Source organism: Phocoena sinus, chromosome 16 (genome assembly GCF_008692025.1).
Source record: "Phocoena sinus isolate mPhoSin1 chromosome 16, mPhoSin1.pri, whole genome shotgun sequence".
NCBI lineage: Eukaryota > Metazoa > Chordata > Mammalia > Artiodactyla > Phocoenidae > Phocoena > Phocoena sinus.
In genome coordinates, this window is record NC_045778.1 from 44,732,250 (window position 1) to 44,748,357 (window position 16,108).

The 16,108-nt window shown below is 36.9% G+C and overlaps 1 protein-coding gene across 3 annotated transcripts in view; it reads right to left on the reverse strand.

The window, feature by feature from the left end:
* PRKG1 (protein kinase cGMP-dependent 1) overlaps positions 1-16,108 on the reverse strand; it is a 1,343,672-nt gene that overhangs the window by 4,761 nt on the left and 1,322,803 nt on the right. For all 3 annotated transcript variants that reach the window (XM_032607772.1, XM_032607771.1, XM_032607770.1), the window contains exons 13-17: positions 10,273-10,414; positions 8,977-9,140; positions 2,978-3,100; positions 2,834-2,896; positions 1,565-1,631 (exon numbers count right to left, since the gene is read on the reverse strand). In XM_032607772.1, the coding sequence (XP_032463663.1) occupies positions 1,565-1,631; positions 2,834-2,896; positions 2,978-3,100; positions 8,977-9,140; positions 10,273-10,414 (559 nt within the window). The remainder of the gene's footprint in view (positions 1-1,564; positions 1,632-2,833; positions 2,897-2,977; positions 3,101-8,976; positions 9,141-10,272; positions 10,415-16,108) is intronic.

Sequence of the window (16,108 nt, forward strand, 5' to 3'; positions counted from 1 at the left end):
GCTGTAGACAATTATAAACTTTGGTTAGTGCTATGAAGAAAACGTACAAGGTGTCATGAGTAAAAAAGAGTGATTGTGGAAAAAGTATTAAACCTAAGAATTAACGGTTTCCATAAAGAGGGTATATAGCACATGCAAAGGTCCTGAGGTGAGAAAGAGAGAGCTCCATGCTATGAAGTATCTAAAAGAGGTCAATTTGGCTACTGTATAAAAGAGGAGGGGAGTGAAATGAGAAATAGGCAGAAGTCATCTTAAGGATTTCGGTGTATTTATTCTAAGTATGATAAAAAGCCCTTTCTAACCTTAAGCAAAAACTCTTACAAATTTACTGGGCAAAGTCCAATCTGCAGAGCATGAGTAAAAGCAGTAAAGAAACACTTTAATTTCCCTTATATTCTATAATATTTAGGACCTCATATTCTATTATACATATATATTTATATATATATATATATTTCCCCCATATAATTTAACACTACTGACTGCATAAAAGGAGACGCCTGGTAAATATAAGTTAGGATAATTTAGACTTAATATTTACCTCTTCAAGTTTCTTATACTGTTCTTGTTCTAAAAGTAAAACTTTATTAATGCAGTTAGCATCTGTAATTTGCTTTGTGAATAAACATAAATATTAGCGTAGAAATAAATCTTAGAAGTAGGAAAAATATTTCTGTAGAAGAAGTGATCTTAAATTAGTCCCAGAAAAAGGAAGTATAGAAATGAAAGGTTCAGGACTGCAACGCAGCCCTCTCCTCCTTAGTTGAGACACATCACATTTTATTAGCTAGATATCGTATTGTACCTATAAATGCAGTCAATTGAAATCTATTTCAGGTTAATGATAGCATGTAAACACTTAGTCGACTTAGTGGCTTAGCAGTTTAACAAAACACCTAATGTGTTAAGAAAAGAGAATTTAAAAGAACACCATTGTGCTTAGGAGTGCTTCAGAGTACTATGTGGGCGGGGGCAGAGGAGCTATGTGGGGCGTAAGTGAAACAATATAGGCCAGGAATTGAAAGCTGTTGAAACTGATTGCTGGACTGTTGAGCACACCCAACAGGAAACCGAAGGGCTGGGAATGTTTTGTTGTGGTCCATTTGGGTTGGACTCTTGGAGACACAGAGCATGGTGGAGAGTAAACTGAAATCATAAACAGAAGGTAACAATAGCAGATAATTGTAACTCACACCAAGTATACTCAGGTACACACTAAATTGTTAAGAACTTACTGCATCTTGTATAGAGAGAAGATGTACGTGCAAACAGTGTACATAGTTTTGGTGGTAATTCATGAATATGACTAAATAAGGTTGTGAATATATTCTTGGGCGAAGATGTATGAAGGTTTTATATTATGAGGAAAAAAAGATTCATGATACTCTTCTGTCAATATTTAACACCGTTTTTAAGCTTGGATTGTAGAAGATGTCACTATTTTAATCTAGTATTTCTCCTATAGTTTATCTAACCTGATCATAGGATAAAAATAGCAGACCTTTGATGACTGACAAACACCTTCACGTGTGTCACACTAGTACAAGCTGGAAAGTCTACTTACACTTGGTATTATAGGAGGTGTCAAGGTGCCTTTTCTTAAGCCTTCCCAATTAAAGCCCTCAAACCATCTAAGAAAGGAAAAGAAGTAGATAGTTAAAGACATTTTACCTCAGCTGAAGTCTTCGCATTGCAACCTGTGTATGATGTCCATGACTGATGGAAAACAGGCAAACATTTTCAATTTAATTGCATGTTTTTAAATGTTAGCTTATTAAATGGAATGCATATTTTTTAAAAAATCTAATTGTCAAAATTTTAGACACTAATTAGAAAGCAACTCCTTTTTATTCTAGGAATTTCAGTCATAATGTCTCTCGGACCTTGTTCCTACACAATCATTATAACTTAATAAATGTCATAATATGCTGGGCCCTACAGGAGATTTATTTTAAGAAGGTGGAATCAGGGCATGAAGTGTCAGGACAGAAAATTGTCAGTGATTCAGTGGGCAGCCTCAGTTAATTAACCTGTTCACATCACTGTCTTGGTCTCTAAGTATCCCATTTTCTTTCTTTTTTCTTTTTGGTAGAATAAAGGTAGTTTGTGTATGGCTTTTCTGTAGAAATGAGGGCCAAATATCACAGAAGGTTTTTTGTTGTTGTTGTCTTTGAAAGGTTTCATCATTCACAAATGCTTACACCAAATTCCTGGCAGGCCTTTTAGACATTCATAGGGTAAACACATTCCTCTTGGTAGATACGTGAATTTCCTGTGCATGTTACAGAAACAGACTAATAGGGAAAAACCAATATGGTCTTAGTTTAGCTTCAGATACATCCAGTCAACATGGATAAGGTCTGATCTTCAAGATGCTACTATTGCTTGGGAAAAAAATAGATGCTATGACAGAGAAAAAAGACTGTTAACTAGGAAATGGTTGGAAAAATATATTTTAGGTTGACTCAAGGAAATGAGGCATGATCTATGGTGGAGTACTTTTGTTTTTAATATTCTGGTAGAGAATAGAATTCCAGGATTAAAAATATGTATTTCTTCTTCATGCTCAAGAGGAAAAGTGCTAGTTAGTTTGAGTCAGGAAAAACTAAATTCAGTGAATCTGTTGTTTAGAATGTCAGAGGGTCAGATATGTCTAAATAAAGTCCCAGAGACGCAACTCGAAAGGTCTTAAATAACAAGGCTAACTAGTCTACATGTCTCCTTGGATATTCCCATAGACTAATTGCATCAGTTATATACAACCACTACCTTAAAAACATCAGCCTGGGAAAATACTTTCTGAAACCTAAAGTTATAAGGAAAGAACACTTACTTGTGCTTTTGAATGTCTTTCACTCCATTTTTCAAATTCCCTAATCTTTCTGATGGATTATCCCTAAAAATAAAATAATTGTTAAGGAATCTAATTGTTTCCATATTATGATCCTTTAAAAAATAATATGGTTGAAATGCTTACCTGCATAGTTTTTTAATTAAATTAGCAGCATTTTTGGCAATCTTCTTTGGAAATTCTATCATGTCAATCCCCCTCAATATGATGTTATAGGTTTTCATAGGATCTGGGCCTGAGAAAGGTGGGCTGCAAGAATGAGAGACATGAAAAGAGATAGTACTTGGTTTTCTAAATAAGAACACTTATTGTTATAACTCCGCAAATGACAGTTCTTATTTGGGGACATATTAATAGTGAAATGAAACTTGATTAATGGCAAAACAGTGTGGAAATGTTTCCAAGCAAATTGTTTAGCAAAACCCATAAATGGGTCAAGTTTGTCCACTGTTCCCCTCATTTCTTTTCAGTGATTACACTTGGGATGAAGTCCAACATCATTAGAATGGGCTACAAGAACATCACTGGTGTATGACCCCATCTCATGCCATTACTGCGCTCACTCACTGGGATCCAGGTAGACCAGCCTTTCTCTGCTCCTCTGAAGTACCCAGCACTCTCCCACCTCAGGGCACTGTTAGGTACTTCCCAGGCCTCCTGGCTAATGCCTCACTTATTAAGTGTTATGCTGCTTACTCAAAAAGGCCTGCTCTGATCACCCAAATGTAATGAATCATATAAACATTATCAACCAACAAACCTAATGTAATAATCTAATACTGGAATTTAAATTTTAGTCTAAGTTAGATTCACCTGTTACACTCTTATAGAACCCTGTATGCCACTTACTATACTTTGTAACTACTTCATTTTGATGAGTATTTGTTTTATGTCTGTCTTCCCTTCCAGTCCCTGCTGGTATTCCCAGAGTCTGGTGGAACGCCTAACACATAGTAAGTGGTCAGTAAATATTTGTTGAACTAATGCTTCTACAGAACAGTGCTCTTCCTATCCTTTTTTCTCCCTCTTTATCCATCCTCAGTAGATAACCTAGTGCAAGACATCCTCTTTGTTAGAAAGGATGTGATACCCAATCCCTCATAAGCTAGATCTGTTGGGTTATTTACCTATCCATCCTTGGACTGTGGCTTTGTGCCAGGCTCAGGGAATACAGATGTGACTAAAGTCAGCTCCTTCCATCAACTTTCCCACAGTTCAGAAGGGAACTGTAAATCAACTATACTCCAATAAATTTTAAATTTTGACAGCTGATTTCTTAGGGCTCATTCATGTTTCTTGGGGGAAGACGTTTTCTGGATTATTTTTTGTCTATCCATAAAATTAGCAGTTCAAATATTTCCTTCTATTGAGAAAGTTGAAAACAATGAATTGCTTAAAAAGGGCTGTGTGCATTAAGGTTTTGTCCCATAAGTACTTTCTATTGGTCATTAAGTGTCACGTTAAACCACTGTTTATAATGTATTAATATCCAATTCTATTTAGTATTCTAAGAATTCTTTACATAATGTTATGATTGAATATTCTCTCTACTCTCAAGTTAATTTGCCAGTTTTTAGTTTAAACATGAAGAACCACCACATCTTGGAGTTTCTTGTTATCAACTTGTTCTTTCTAACATAATTTTATTAAAGGTGACTTTTGCAAGCCATGCATGTTCTGGCCAAGATATTCAGGCAATATGTGAAACATATAAAGTATTCAATTTAATTTTACTTGAAGTTAAGCTGAGGAATTTCAATATGTGCTTCTTCACCAACAACATTAAAAAATGTTTTTGCCCAGAAATATACCCATGCACCTCTGGTCAATTAACCTACAACAAAGGAGGCGAGAAAAGACAGTCTCTTCAATAAGTGGTGCTGGGAAAACTGGACAGCTACATGTAAAAGAACGAAATTAGAACACTCCCTAACACAAAAACTCAAAATGGATCAAAGACCTAAATATAAGGCTGATACTATAAAACTCCTAGAGGAAAACATAGGAAGAACACTCTTTTGGGCATAAATCACAGCAATCTTTTTGGATCCACCGCCTAGAAAGTAAGAACACAAATAAATGGGACCTAATTAAAAGCTTTTGCAAAGGGAAACCATAAACAAAACGAAAAGACAACCCACAGAATGGGAGAAAACATTTGCAAATGAAGCAACCGACAAGGGATGACTCTCTATCAAAAAACCCCCCAAAAAACCCAATCAAAAAGTGGGTGGAAGACCTACAAGACCTACATAGACATTTCTCCAAAAACGACATACAGATGGCCAAAAAGCACATGAAAAGATGCTCAACATCACTAATTATCAGAGAAATGCAAATCAAAACTACAATGAGATATCACCTCCCCTGGTCAGAATAGCCATCATGAAAAAGTCTACAGATAATAAGTGCTGGAGAGGGTGGGAAGAAACTAAAAATAGAGCTACCATATGACCCAGCAATCCCACTCCTGGGCATACACATCTGGAGAAAAACATGATACACACACCCCAATGTTCACAGCAGCACTGTTTACAATAGGCAAGACGTGGAAGCAACCTTATTGTCCATCAGTGAAGGAGTGGATAAAGAAGGGGTGGTACATATATACAGTAGAATATTACTCAGCCATAATAAAAGAATGAAATAATGCCATCTGCGGCACCATGGATGGGCCTAGAGATAATCACACTGAGTGAAGTTAGCCAGAGAAAGACAAATATCATATATCACTCATATGTGGAATCTAATTTAAAAAAAGCAAATGAACTTATTTACAAAACAAACAGTTACAGATATCAGAAACAAACTTATGGTTACCAAAGGGGAAACGTAGCAGGGAGGGATGAGTACACACATGCTACTCTACATAAGATAGGTAACCAACAAGGACCTACTGTATAGCAGAGGGAACTCTACTCAATATTCTGTAATAACCTATATGAGAAAAGAATCTAAAGAATAGCTATATGTATAACTGCATCACTTTGCTGTACACCTGAAACTGACAGACAACACTGTAAATCAACTATACTCCAATAAACTTTAAAGAAAAAATATTTTAAACACTTTGGAGTTTTCTTTTTTATAATGACATAATTCAATTGTAAAAAAATACTTAAGATTCCTAGTTGTGAATTATGAGAAATAAGTATTCCTATAGTCATTCCTACCTTCTCTCTCCCACCTTAACTTTTAAAATTGCCAAAGACTGTAACACTTCCATTCTGCTCAATAACCAAATTTATTTTGATTCATCTCTTAGTTGACTTGGTCATACAGTAGTGTTTCTAAGAAAGCCCTGGGGTACACACTTTAAGCGCTTTTTAAAAATTTGCGGTATGCGGGCCTCTACACTGTTGGGGCCCCTCCCGTTGCGGGGCACAGGCTCCGCGGCCACGGCTCACGGGCCCAGCCGCTCTGCGGCATGTGGGATCCTCCCGCACCGGGGCACGAACCTGCGTCCCCTGCATCGGCAGGCGGACTCTCAACTACTGCGCCACCAGGAAATCCCTAGCACAGTTCTTGACAAAAGTTATTGGTTACTATTTGTTAAATGATTACAGGTGAATCCCAGATGTATTTCATTTATTCCTTAGTCATTGTTAAATTGCTTTCCTCACTTTTTTTTTTTTTTTTGCCGTACGTGGGCCTCTCACTGTTGTGGCCTCTCCCGCTGCGGAGCACAGGCTCCGGACGTGCAGGCTCCGCAGCCATGGCTCACGGGCCTAGCCGCTCCGCGGCATGTGGGATCCTCCCGGACCGGGGCACAAACCTGCGTCCCCTGCATCAGCAGGCGGACTCCCAACCACTGCACCACCAGGGAAGCCCTGGGGTACCCACTTTATATGTTGTCTTTAAGAATAATTTAAGAATAACTTGATTTTGTATAAATTAGTTGAGTTGTACTCTCTCTCAGAACTACGTAGTTCTTAATATTCTATCTTTTGGCATTAAAGGTGCTATAGAGAAAGTTGAGGCCAACAACTTGAATTCTAATCCTCCTCACTCCCATCATCATATATGACATGCTTTTGTAGCTTAGAGACTATATAATTATTCCTTATCATTGAAGCTAGGAAATTGCACTAGGACACATGGTGGTGTTATGACTGTTTCCCCATGGTTACTGTTGATCAAAATGATCCACTGAGACCATCTGTGACTGGTCTATGTCATGAATTTTCTATCATGTAATTGAGTATGTTTTCTATCCCACTTGTAATCCTCTCTTCATATACAGTTGTTTTTCCTATTTCCTTGGACTTCTGTATCTTCTTTCTGTAATAATTTCTATACCCTTTTTTTTTTTCCTAAGGTCTATCTACTATCTCCCTGGCTGGCTGGGTTTTTAATTGCTATTATTCTATTTTTCTGTTGCTTATAATATGATTTTCAGCTTTGTACTGTTCTTGAGGTCTGCAAGTTTACTAATTTTCATCTATGAACACTTACAGACATTCGTGAAGTTACTTTTTTAAAGAGATCATGCTTTCAACAGCTGCAAAGAAATTCTAGATAACAATTTGAACTCTTCCCATGTTTCTCTGAATCATTTCTCCTGTGGTATTTAGCTGCCTTTGCCTATGTATCTTTCATCTAAAATTAACAGAAAACACCAACGAGGTTTGTTAATTTGAAGTCAACGTAAGATGTTTCAAGAGTAATGGTATAAAATGTCCACAAGTGGGCTTCCCTGGTGGCACAGTGGTTGGAAGTCCGCCTGCCAGTGCAGGGGACACGGGTTCGAGCCCTGGTCTGGAAAGATCCCACATGCTGTGGAGCGGCTAAGCCCGTGCGCCATAACTACTGAAGCCCATGAGCCTAGAGCCCGTGCTCCGCAACAGGAGAGGCCACCGTAATGAGAAGCCTGTGCACCACAACAAAGAGCCCCCGCTCTCTGCAACTAGAGAAAGCCCGTGTGCAGCAACGAAGACTCAACGCAGCCATAAATAAATAAATAAATTCAAAATGTCCACAAGTGAAATAAAAACCACCACATAACTGTTCCTGGTAATGGTAGTACTAGTAGTAGGTGCTAGCATCAATGGAGTGCTTCCTATGTTCTAGACTTTCTCAGTGCTTAATAGATTCACTGAATCCGCACAAATAACCATGAGACTGAAAGTCCCATCTTCCTCTCATTTTCACTGTAGCTACTAAGTTCTCTTAAGTAATTCTTTCACATTCCACTGCATGCTTCTTCTTAGATCTGAATTATGGGAATTATCTTCAAACTAGCCTCCCCATCCCTCTTCCAATTTGCTCTACCCATTACTGCCAGCTTGTTTTCCTTAAATACCACAACATACATCACTCCTTTATCAGAAAATCCTCCATGAGTCCCTCTCTGGATGGAGTCCAAACACTGTTCTTGAAAGATGACTCTTTTGGATCTCCCATCATTTCTTAACATGAACCTTTTACACGTCTTTGCCCACTACTCCCCCTCTATTTAAGCCATGCCTTTCTGCCTGGAGTGAACTTTGCTCTCTGTATTCTTCCTGCAAAGCCCAGCTAGTCCTACGTTCTTCAAAAGCCTCCCTGGACAAACTTAACCTTCTTCTGAGCTCTTCAGTTCATAATGACCTTCTTAATTATTGTCCTGAGCACAGGGCTTGGTGGCATATTTGTTCCTCTTTTCCTTGAGTTTATAGTCCGTTTTATACCTGGTCGTATCCACAGGACCTTTTTTAGTTGTTGATGACTACAATATTATTACACAACAGATCTGCAAAGCATTTACGTCTCACTTAGATATAACAGTTGCTAACAGGTTCTCTTATTTCTACAAATAGTTGACTCTGTATTTTTATATGACTTTCATCTTCCTTGCTGGCTAAATGACTAGGCTCAGAGATCTCACAGAAAGACACTAGATGATTCCACATTCACATATGTATAAATAATGAGAGTTGAGAGTTGATGTTGAGTTTGTTCTCCTCATCTGACCCATTTTCGTTTTTACTTTATGAATTCCTGGTTATCTGCAAAACTGATTAAAAAGTGTGGTAACAAGATCTGGTGAAAGTACTTTAAGATGGTCTCGTCAGAGTGACACAGACAGGAGTGTGTAGCTGTTTGCTGGTCTATTTTTATCAGCAGTTCTCTATCAATGTCCATACCTGCCAGTCAGAAGTTCATACATTAGGATTCCCAGTGACCAATAGTCGGCTGAAATGTCATGGCCTTTGTTCAGGATGATCTCCGGGGCTACATACTCTGGAGTCCCACAAAAAGTCCACGTTTTCTTTCCAAATCCTATTTTCTTTGCGAAGCCAAAATCAACCTTACAAAGAGAAAAAAACAAGATATTCCAAGCCACTTTTGATTAAGCTTAAAAGCAAAAAGTTACTTTGTTGAAGTATGCTGATGATGATAATAAAATAAAAACAGATTTGAACTATTGTAGTCCTGTCTTCTAAAAGAAGTCCTCTGTATATTTCAAACAAACAAAGCCTCCCTGCTCAAGCTCAGTTTCAAAAGGAAAAGTTGAAACCTTAACATAGGATAAAATTCACATCACCGAAAATAAAGGCAAACTTTTCTTTATGGAAATACTTTCCATTTTTCCTTCTTTTATGCCAGTGGAGGTTGGGGTATAAACAAATAATTTCTCCTTTACTCAGGCATATTTTCCATATATCTGCTGGACTTAATGAAGTGGACAATTCATTTAGTGTTAATTGAGAAGCCATTTTTATTGTTGAAGGAGCTGAGTTACAAAGCTATGGGACCAATAACTCTGTCCTTGGAAAACAAAGAGATAAAATCGAAACGTATTCTTCATTTTTCTAGAAAACTTTTGAAGCAGGAGCCTCAAATGCAGAAAACCATTTTTTTTTCTAAAACAACTGGTTGAGAATACAAATAATTAACTATCATTGATGTGATTACTTTGAAAATCATAGGTTGAATAAAAATTCCAAAAATTTAAAAAACAGAATCAGGCACTGAAAGATCCAAAGTCTACGAAAGTTACACATTTTAAAATAAGAGAACTTCCCTTCTACTGTAGATCTTTAGAGCTCTTGGCCAATTTTATTATTACTAATATTATTACTAACATGGCCTGGATAACATTGCCAGCAAGCCCTTTTTTTCCATTAGCATTACAGTATTCTTTAAGATAATGATTCATGGTTCTCCACATATGACCTATTCCCTTTGGATAGCAGAAACCCAGCTAGACCTAGGACTTCTACGAAGCTTTTCTGGGTCTACGAACACATGCAAGCAAGCGCGAGCCTATTTAAGCATGTTTTGCCAGCAATATTATTAATTAAAACCTAGCCAATTTAATTTCTCATGACCTTTACATAACTTGAAAGAATAGTTAGTTGAAAACAGTAACGCTACAGCCTGTTCATTAGCCAGTATTTTAAAGTGCAGGGCAGAAACCATGTGTGAAACACACTGACCAATTTGGCGTAACCTCGGTGGTCTAGGATGAGATTTTCTGGCTTGAGGTCCCTGTAAATGATTCCTTTGGAATGCAGATAGGCAAAAGCTTCTACCACACATGCTGTGTAAAATCTGGTTGTAGAATCTTCAAATGAACCTCTGAGACACAGAAAACGGAATAAAAAGTAGGAAAGAAATTAGTTTGTCTAATAAGGGTCAGTTTCTCATGTCACTATATTCCTACGCCAGAATGTGACCCCAGAGACCAGTGTCCTACTGGCCAAATGTCCTAGGGCTACCTTTGGATACTGGGTTTTAAAAAGCATCTGAGGGTTAAGTCAAGGAATTCTTTGCCCTTATGAGTAGGATGGTTAAATCTAACTTCCTGAATATACTGAAGAGGAGGTCAACCACATACCACGTTTCATGTACTTCGTGGATTCCTCACAACAGCCCACTCCAGTGTTAAAAGGCAGTTACAGAGGTGGGCAGAAGAGAGGCAAATCCTATTTTAGACCTCGTCTACCAAGGGGTGTTTTTTAAAGAAGGGTTTATGAGTTTAGTCATATTTATTCTTAGTTTTTTTAATCTTTCTAAATAATAGAGATGTGGCTCATGAGTGTGAATAAAAGTTAATGTTTTCAAAGAACCACTTTGGAAATGAGTTACAACGCTACTGATAACAGATCGCAATCTAAGTATTCTGTCTGAAACTTCTGTCAGCAAGACAAATAATATTTCCTATGCTACTGCCTTCTTATTAGAAGGAAAAGATGGAGCTAAAAGATAAGGAAAAAGGCAATTGGAAGGGAATGTGTATTAAACTTGATTATGATGTTTAGCAAGAAAGCTCTTTGTCTCTCTGTACGTGTATGTGTGCGTGAGTGTGTGTTTATTTAATGAAATAACAGTAAAGGAAAAAAACCTTGGCGTCTAAGGTTGACTCCTTGGTTCTAGGGCAGAACCTTTATACTTTACCTGTTTTTTTTTCCCTATGGAATCCCTTAGAAAGATAAACTACTTTTTTCCCCCCCTCTTCTTTCCCAAGTAGTAGTAAATGCAATTAAATAATTTCGTGAAAATTCAAGAACATTAGTGTGAACATCAGCTCTTGAGTTGGCTGAGATGTAACAGGACAGCAAGCACTCAGGTGGTTTTGGGGAACATGCAGCAAAGCGGAGGCCCAGAGCTTGCTTTCATGAGAGTCACTGATACCAGTCTGCATCTTGCTCACATTTGCTTCTTTTTCAATATTGAGAAATTCTAACAAACCAAAAAGTACGATACGGCTGCTATCTTGCAAAATTTATCAGTGAATCTAAGGCTAAAGCAGCTATCTTTCAGGTCATGTTTTAGAAATAGGCAGTGTCTTCCAGAAAGGTATAGTCTTCATTTTAACTACTAATGTCCCCTGAGTTGTCACTGAAATAATTAGCTCTTCCCAAAGGGAATATCCTTCTTTTGAAATACAATTCAGGGCATGATGATATCTACTCCTCTAGATACTAGACTCTTAACTGTAATCACTAGATTTCTAGTATCTCTCTTCAACAATATCTGGATGGAACAATTGTGAATTTATAAGGACAAGAAAAAGTTTGAGAAGAATTGCATCTATATTAGGAAATGAATGGTATACATTATGCTGCAATTGTTTTCTGACTTGGAGCTATCTTTGCAGAACCAACACTATATAATCCTGTGTATTGGGAAAGGGATTAGAATAGCACCTTAAAGGTCATTTCATCTTTGTCCTTAATTATGTTTGTCTATCAAGAGCAGCATATTTCTTTGCGAGATCATTTGCCTGAAATAGTAAGGATCCATGTGTAGATAATTAATGAGCAACTTTATACTGAGTGCTGTATATGACTTCAATCCCTTCTCAATGGAGAGCACAGCAAAGCAAAACAGTCTAAACAAAACAGTACACAGAATAGAGCTTTGTCTTTTTTCATATTACATGCCTTGTTTTAATACGAAAACTGATTACTTCCTTGTATCAGGACTGTCTAATTGCAATATGGGTGGGCCTTTTCAAAAGCCTACAATTCTTGCTTCCTGTTAGAAGATGAGTTATTTCTGCAGTTGCAATGCTGGGCAACAGATCTGTTTCCCTTAATATTCAGTTGTTAATAAAATGGAACCAAATGGACAAATGCATTGTTTCTGTAAAGAGAGTACACACTTACTGAGAGATCAATTTCTCATGACATCTCTGAATGGTATTCATATTTATATTCTGAACAAGCTGATCATTAGCAGAAAGACGAAAAAAATCCTAATGCAAACTCAAATTCATCAGAGGAGGCCGTAGGTTACGAATGTGCGCTCTGAATGAAGCAAAATCCTGGGCTCAAATCTGGCCTCCACTTACTGTTTAATCTTAAGTAACTGACTGTACCTCTCCAGGTCTTAGTGTTGTCATGCGCAAAATGAGACTAGTAACAGAAACTCTTTGGGTTGTTGTGAGGATACAAAGAACTTGAGGCGTGTATTAGAATAAGTGCCTGGCACACATCTGGTACTCAGTAAGTAGTAGCCATTGCTATTGAGCACCAAAACCTCTTCTTTAGCGCCTCCAGTGTCTTAATCTAGGAAAAGTGACTGATATAGGACAGTCTCTTGGGGATGGGAGTTTGCAACTCTATCACTACTACTGAAATATTGGATTAGCCAAAATGTTCGTTCGGGTTTTTCCCTAAGATGTTACCTGAACGAACTTTTGGGCCAACCCAATGTTTGCTGCTTCTCACTGCAAAGGCTAATTGCCGTGAGTCAGCTCTGAAGCGTTTTCTGCTAATCTCTGTTCTTTTCACTTTCTCCATGCTTCTCCCAAGTGTACAGGTGAAAATTATCCTTATATTGCTTACCAATCAAAACCCTCCTTTTTCATCATGAAGGGAACTGACCATAAACATCCATCACTGGGTCTTCAGTTCTTGACAGCTTGTTTCTGAGCCATTTTGGAATTTGGAGGGCTCTAGAAAGCTGGTTTCTAGCCCTTCAACAGATCTGTATTGAGTATCTCCCATATATAAATATATTTGTAACTGATTTTAAAAATTAAATTAAAAATTTGTCTCAAATCTGTGTTATGTGACAAATCAACACAATATATGCACACAAAATGTTTACCAGCAACACAGTTTCATCACTAAATATTCGATGTAGGTAATTTGTGAATTTTAAAATACCCTTTTGGAAAGCAGTCAAAAAACACAGCATTAGGGTGATTCACAATGAAAAATTACTATTAGAATTGGAAATGACAATGTAAATTGGATTTAAAACGAAAGCTTGTTTTATCAACAGTTAAAGTTGCTTGAAGAAAGAAATCATTCCCCTATATAGCTCTTTGAAATAATAAATTATGCCTTGACAGTTGTGTCATTTCAATTAACAAGTAAGGGATAGGTCCTTATATCCTCTTCGGGAGGGAGTAGGTGTTTTATCTTAGCTAGATGGCAGTAGATAACAACAATTTGCTTCAGGGGATTTGAGGGTTATGTATACTTATTGATCGACTCAAATTAAAATGTAATCACAGTGTTTAATAAACTTGTCATAACCAAGTCCTGAAATGGCAGAATGTAACAAAGACAAAGCATCTCTCACTGAAAGACAAGTTCCCTCTTTTCATTGACTAGTGACAATAATCATTAGTGAGTATATAAACCCGAAGATGCTACAGGTTTATTGCCAAAGTAGGAAGGCTAAATTATTATGAAAACGAACTCATTTCCTTAAAGGACTTTCAACCAAATTAAGAAATGACACAGATTCCACCTAATGGGTCATCTAAGATGGAATTTAAGTAATCACCTCCCATAAAATAGCTGGAATTAAGGAGAATGTATATAGAAAGTCACTTGCTGGCTTATAAAACACATCCAGGAAGACTCGAGACCAGAAGTGAGATGTGATAATTATGGTTTCTTATGTAATTGTTTAATACGTTCTGTAGGAAAAATTAACGCACACTTTAAAAAACTCAAATTAAGTAAATGATATTAGAATATGTATTAAATACTAATATTAATATGTAATATATACTAATAACCTCTCTCTCTCTCTCTCTCTCTCTATATATATATATATATATATCAACCACTTACATTTTTAAGAAAGTTGTGGTTGACAATTCTGTAACTGTTATAGAGGAGAAGTGAATAAAATATAGTTTGTACCAATCTATTCCAAATAATGGAACAGAATTTGTGGAAAAAAGTCACAAACTAGAAGATAAAACATGATAGCTAATAAAGGACAAACCCGGGAAATTGCAACAATTAACATTTCAGTGCTATAGTTCCTATTTCCAAGATTAAAAAAAAATTTAATAGTCCTCAAAATCTGTTTGTATATATGGTATCATTTTAATTCCTTCTTCCTGACAACAAATAAAAAACTGCTCTGTGTTCTTTTTCTGTGCTGATGAGAAGAAAGAGAGTGAGAGGCAGGAAATGGTCAGCTCAGCTGCTAGGTGAAGGAAGGAGGATGTCATTGCTATAGGAGACTTCCTGCGCTAAATCCCTGAGGCTCAGAGGTCACACAAGCCTTTCTTCAGATTAACCTTCCCACCAATACATTTCCTTTATGCTCTCAGAATAGCTTCTCCCTTACTACTACTTACTGGGACCCGAGAGGAAAACTAAAGGAACTGAACAAAAAGGTTTATTTTGACTGAGGATACTTTTATATACACTGTGACAAATAGCATAATTAATTTCCTTTTTCTCTTGGCATTTTTTTGGTTCTAACAGTTAATCTTTAGGATTTTTCAGCCCCAGTTTAAACAAGCAATGAGGAAGCTAGTCTGTGACAGTATTAATTGGAGCCTGGATATCCAAAACTATGCTTTCCCTTTAGCAATTTCTTACGTAGGAAAAAAAAAAAAGTCTCTTGGAATAAAAGCAGTAAGGCTACATACATATTGAATATCTAAAAAGAAAGTTGGCAGGGGACAATGAGCCCGAGATGATTTTATATACGACAGCTTCATTGCTTTTCATGTCGAAGCTTCAGCCCCTCTGAATCTTTAGGAAGGATCAGGTAGCTGCTATTTCTCTGGATCATGCCTCCTTAATGAATATTTAGTACACTGGGGGGACTCAGCAACTGTGTACCCCAAATCCAAGGATGATAAAAGGGAAGACAAAAGAAAGGGTCAGTAAGCAGTCTGGTGGAGGTAGAGAAAGGACCATCACTGATCTTCTTCCTCCATCCACTCCTCCCAAGACAAGCTGCTTCTTGATAGCATTCCTTTGCTACCCCGACAAATCCAAATACATCTCACTTGTAAGCCTTGGCTAGCATTTATGTACCCCAAAAATGCAAAATCAAGTTAACTAAGGAGAAATATGAAACAGTTTTCTTGCAAAAAATAAGTTGAATATTGATGTCTATGCATGTTTGAGTGGACTTTAGGTTAACTTTTATTATTATTTTTAAAGCTATTAAAAAATTTTTTTTTGTTGTTGGTGTCTTGTTAAAGAAGTTAATAGAAGTTTAAAATCGCTGTTCCTTTCCCTAAGTGGCTTATTATTGCTTCAATGTTTACTTCTACCAGTAAATCTCCTATTCTAATTAGAACAAAGTAGGGAAGAGATTTCAAATAAATCAGTGTATTGGAAGGTCAGGTCAAAAATAATATAGTAGAAGCACATTAGGATAAACCAGATATTAACTCACAAATCAGAATATTAAGTTTCTGCTACATCCTGTAAGTTATGAAGCACGGGACCACAACTGTTTTATTTATCATTTTATCCCCGGCCTCTATCACAATGTCTGGCATATAATCTGTACCCAAAAATTAATTAACAGTAATATAGTAATACACTATGATAT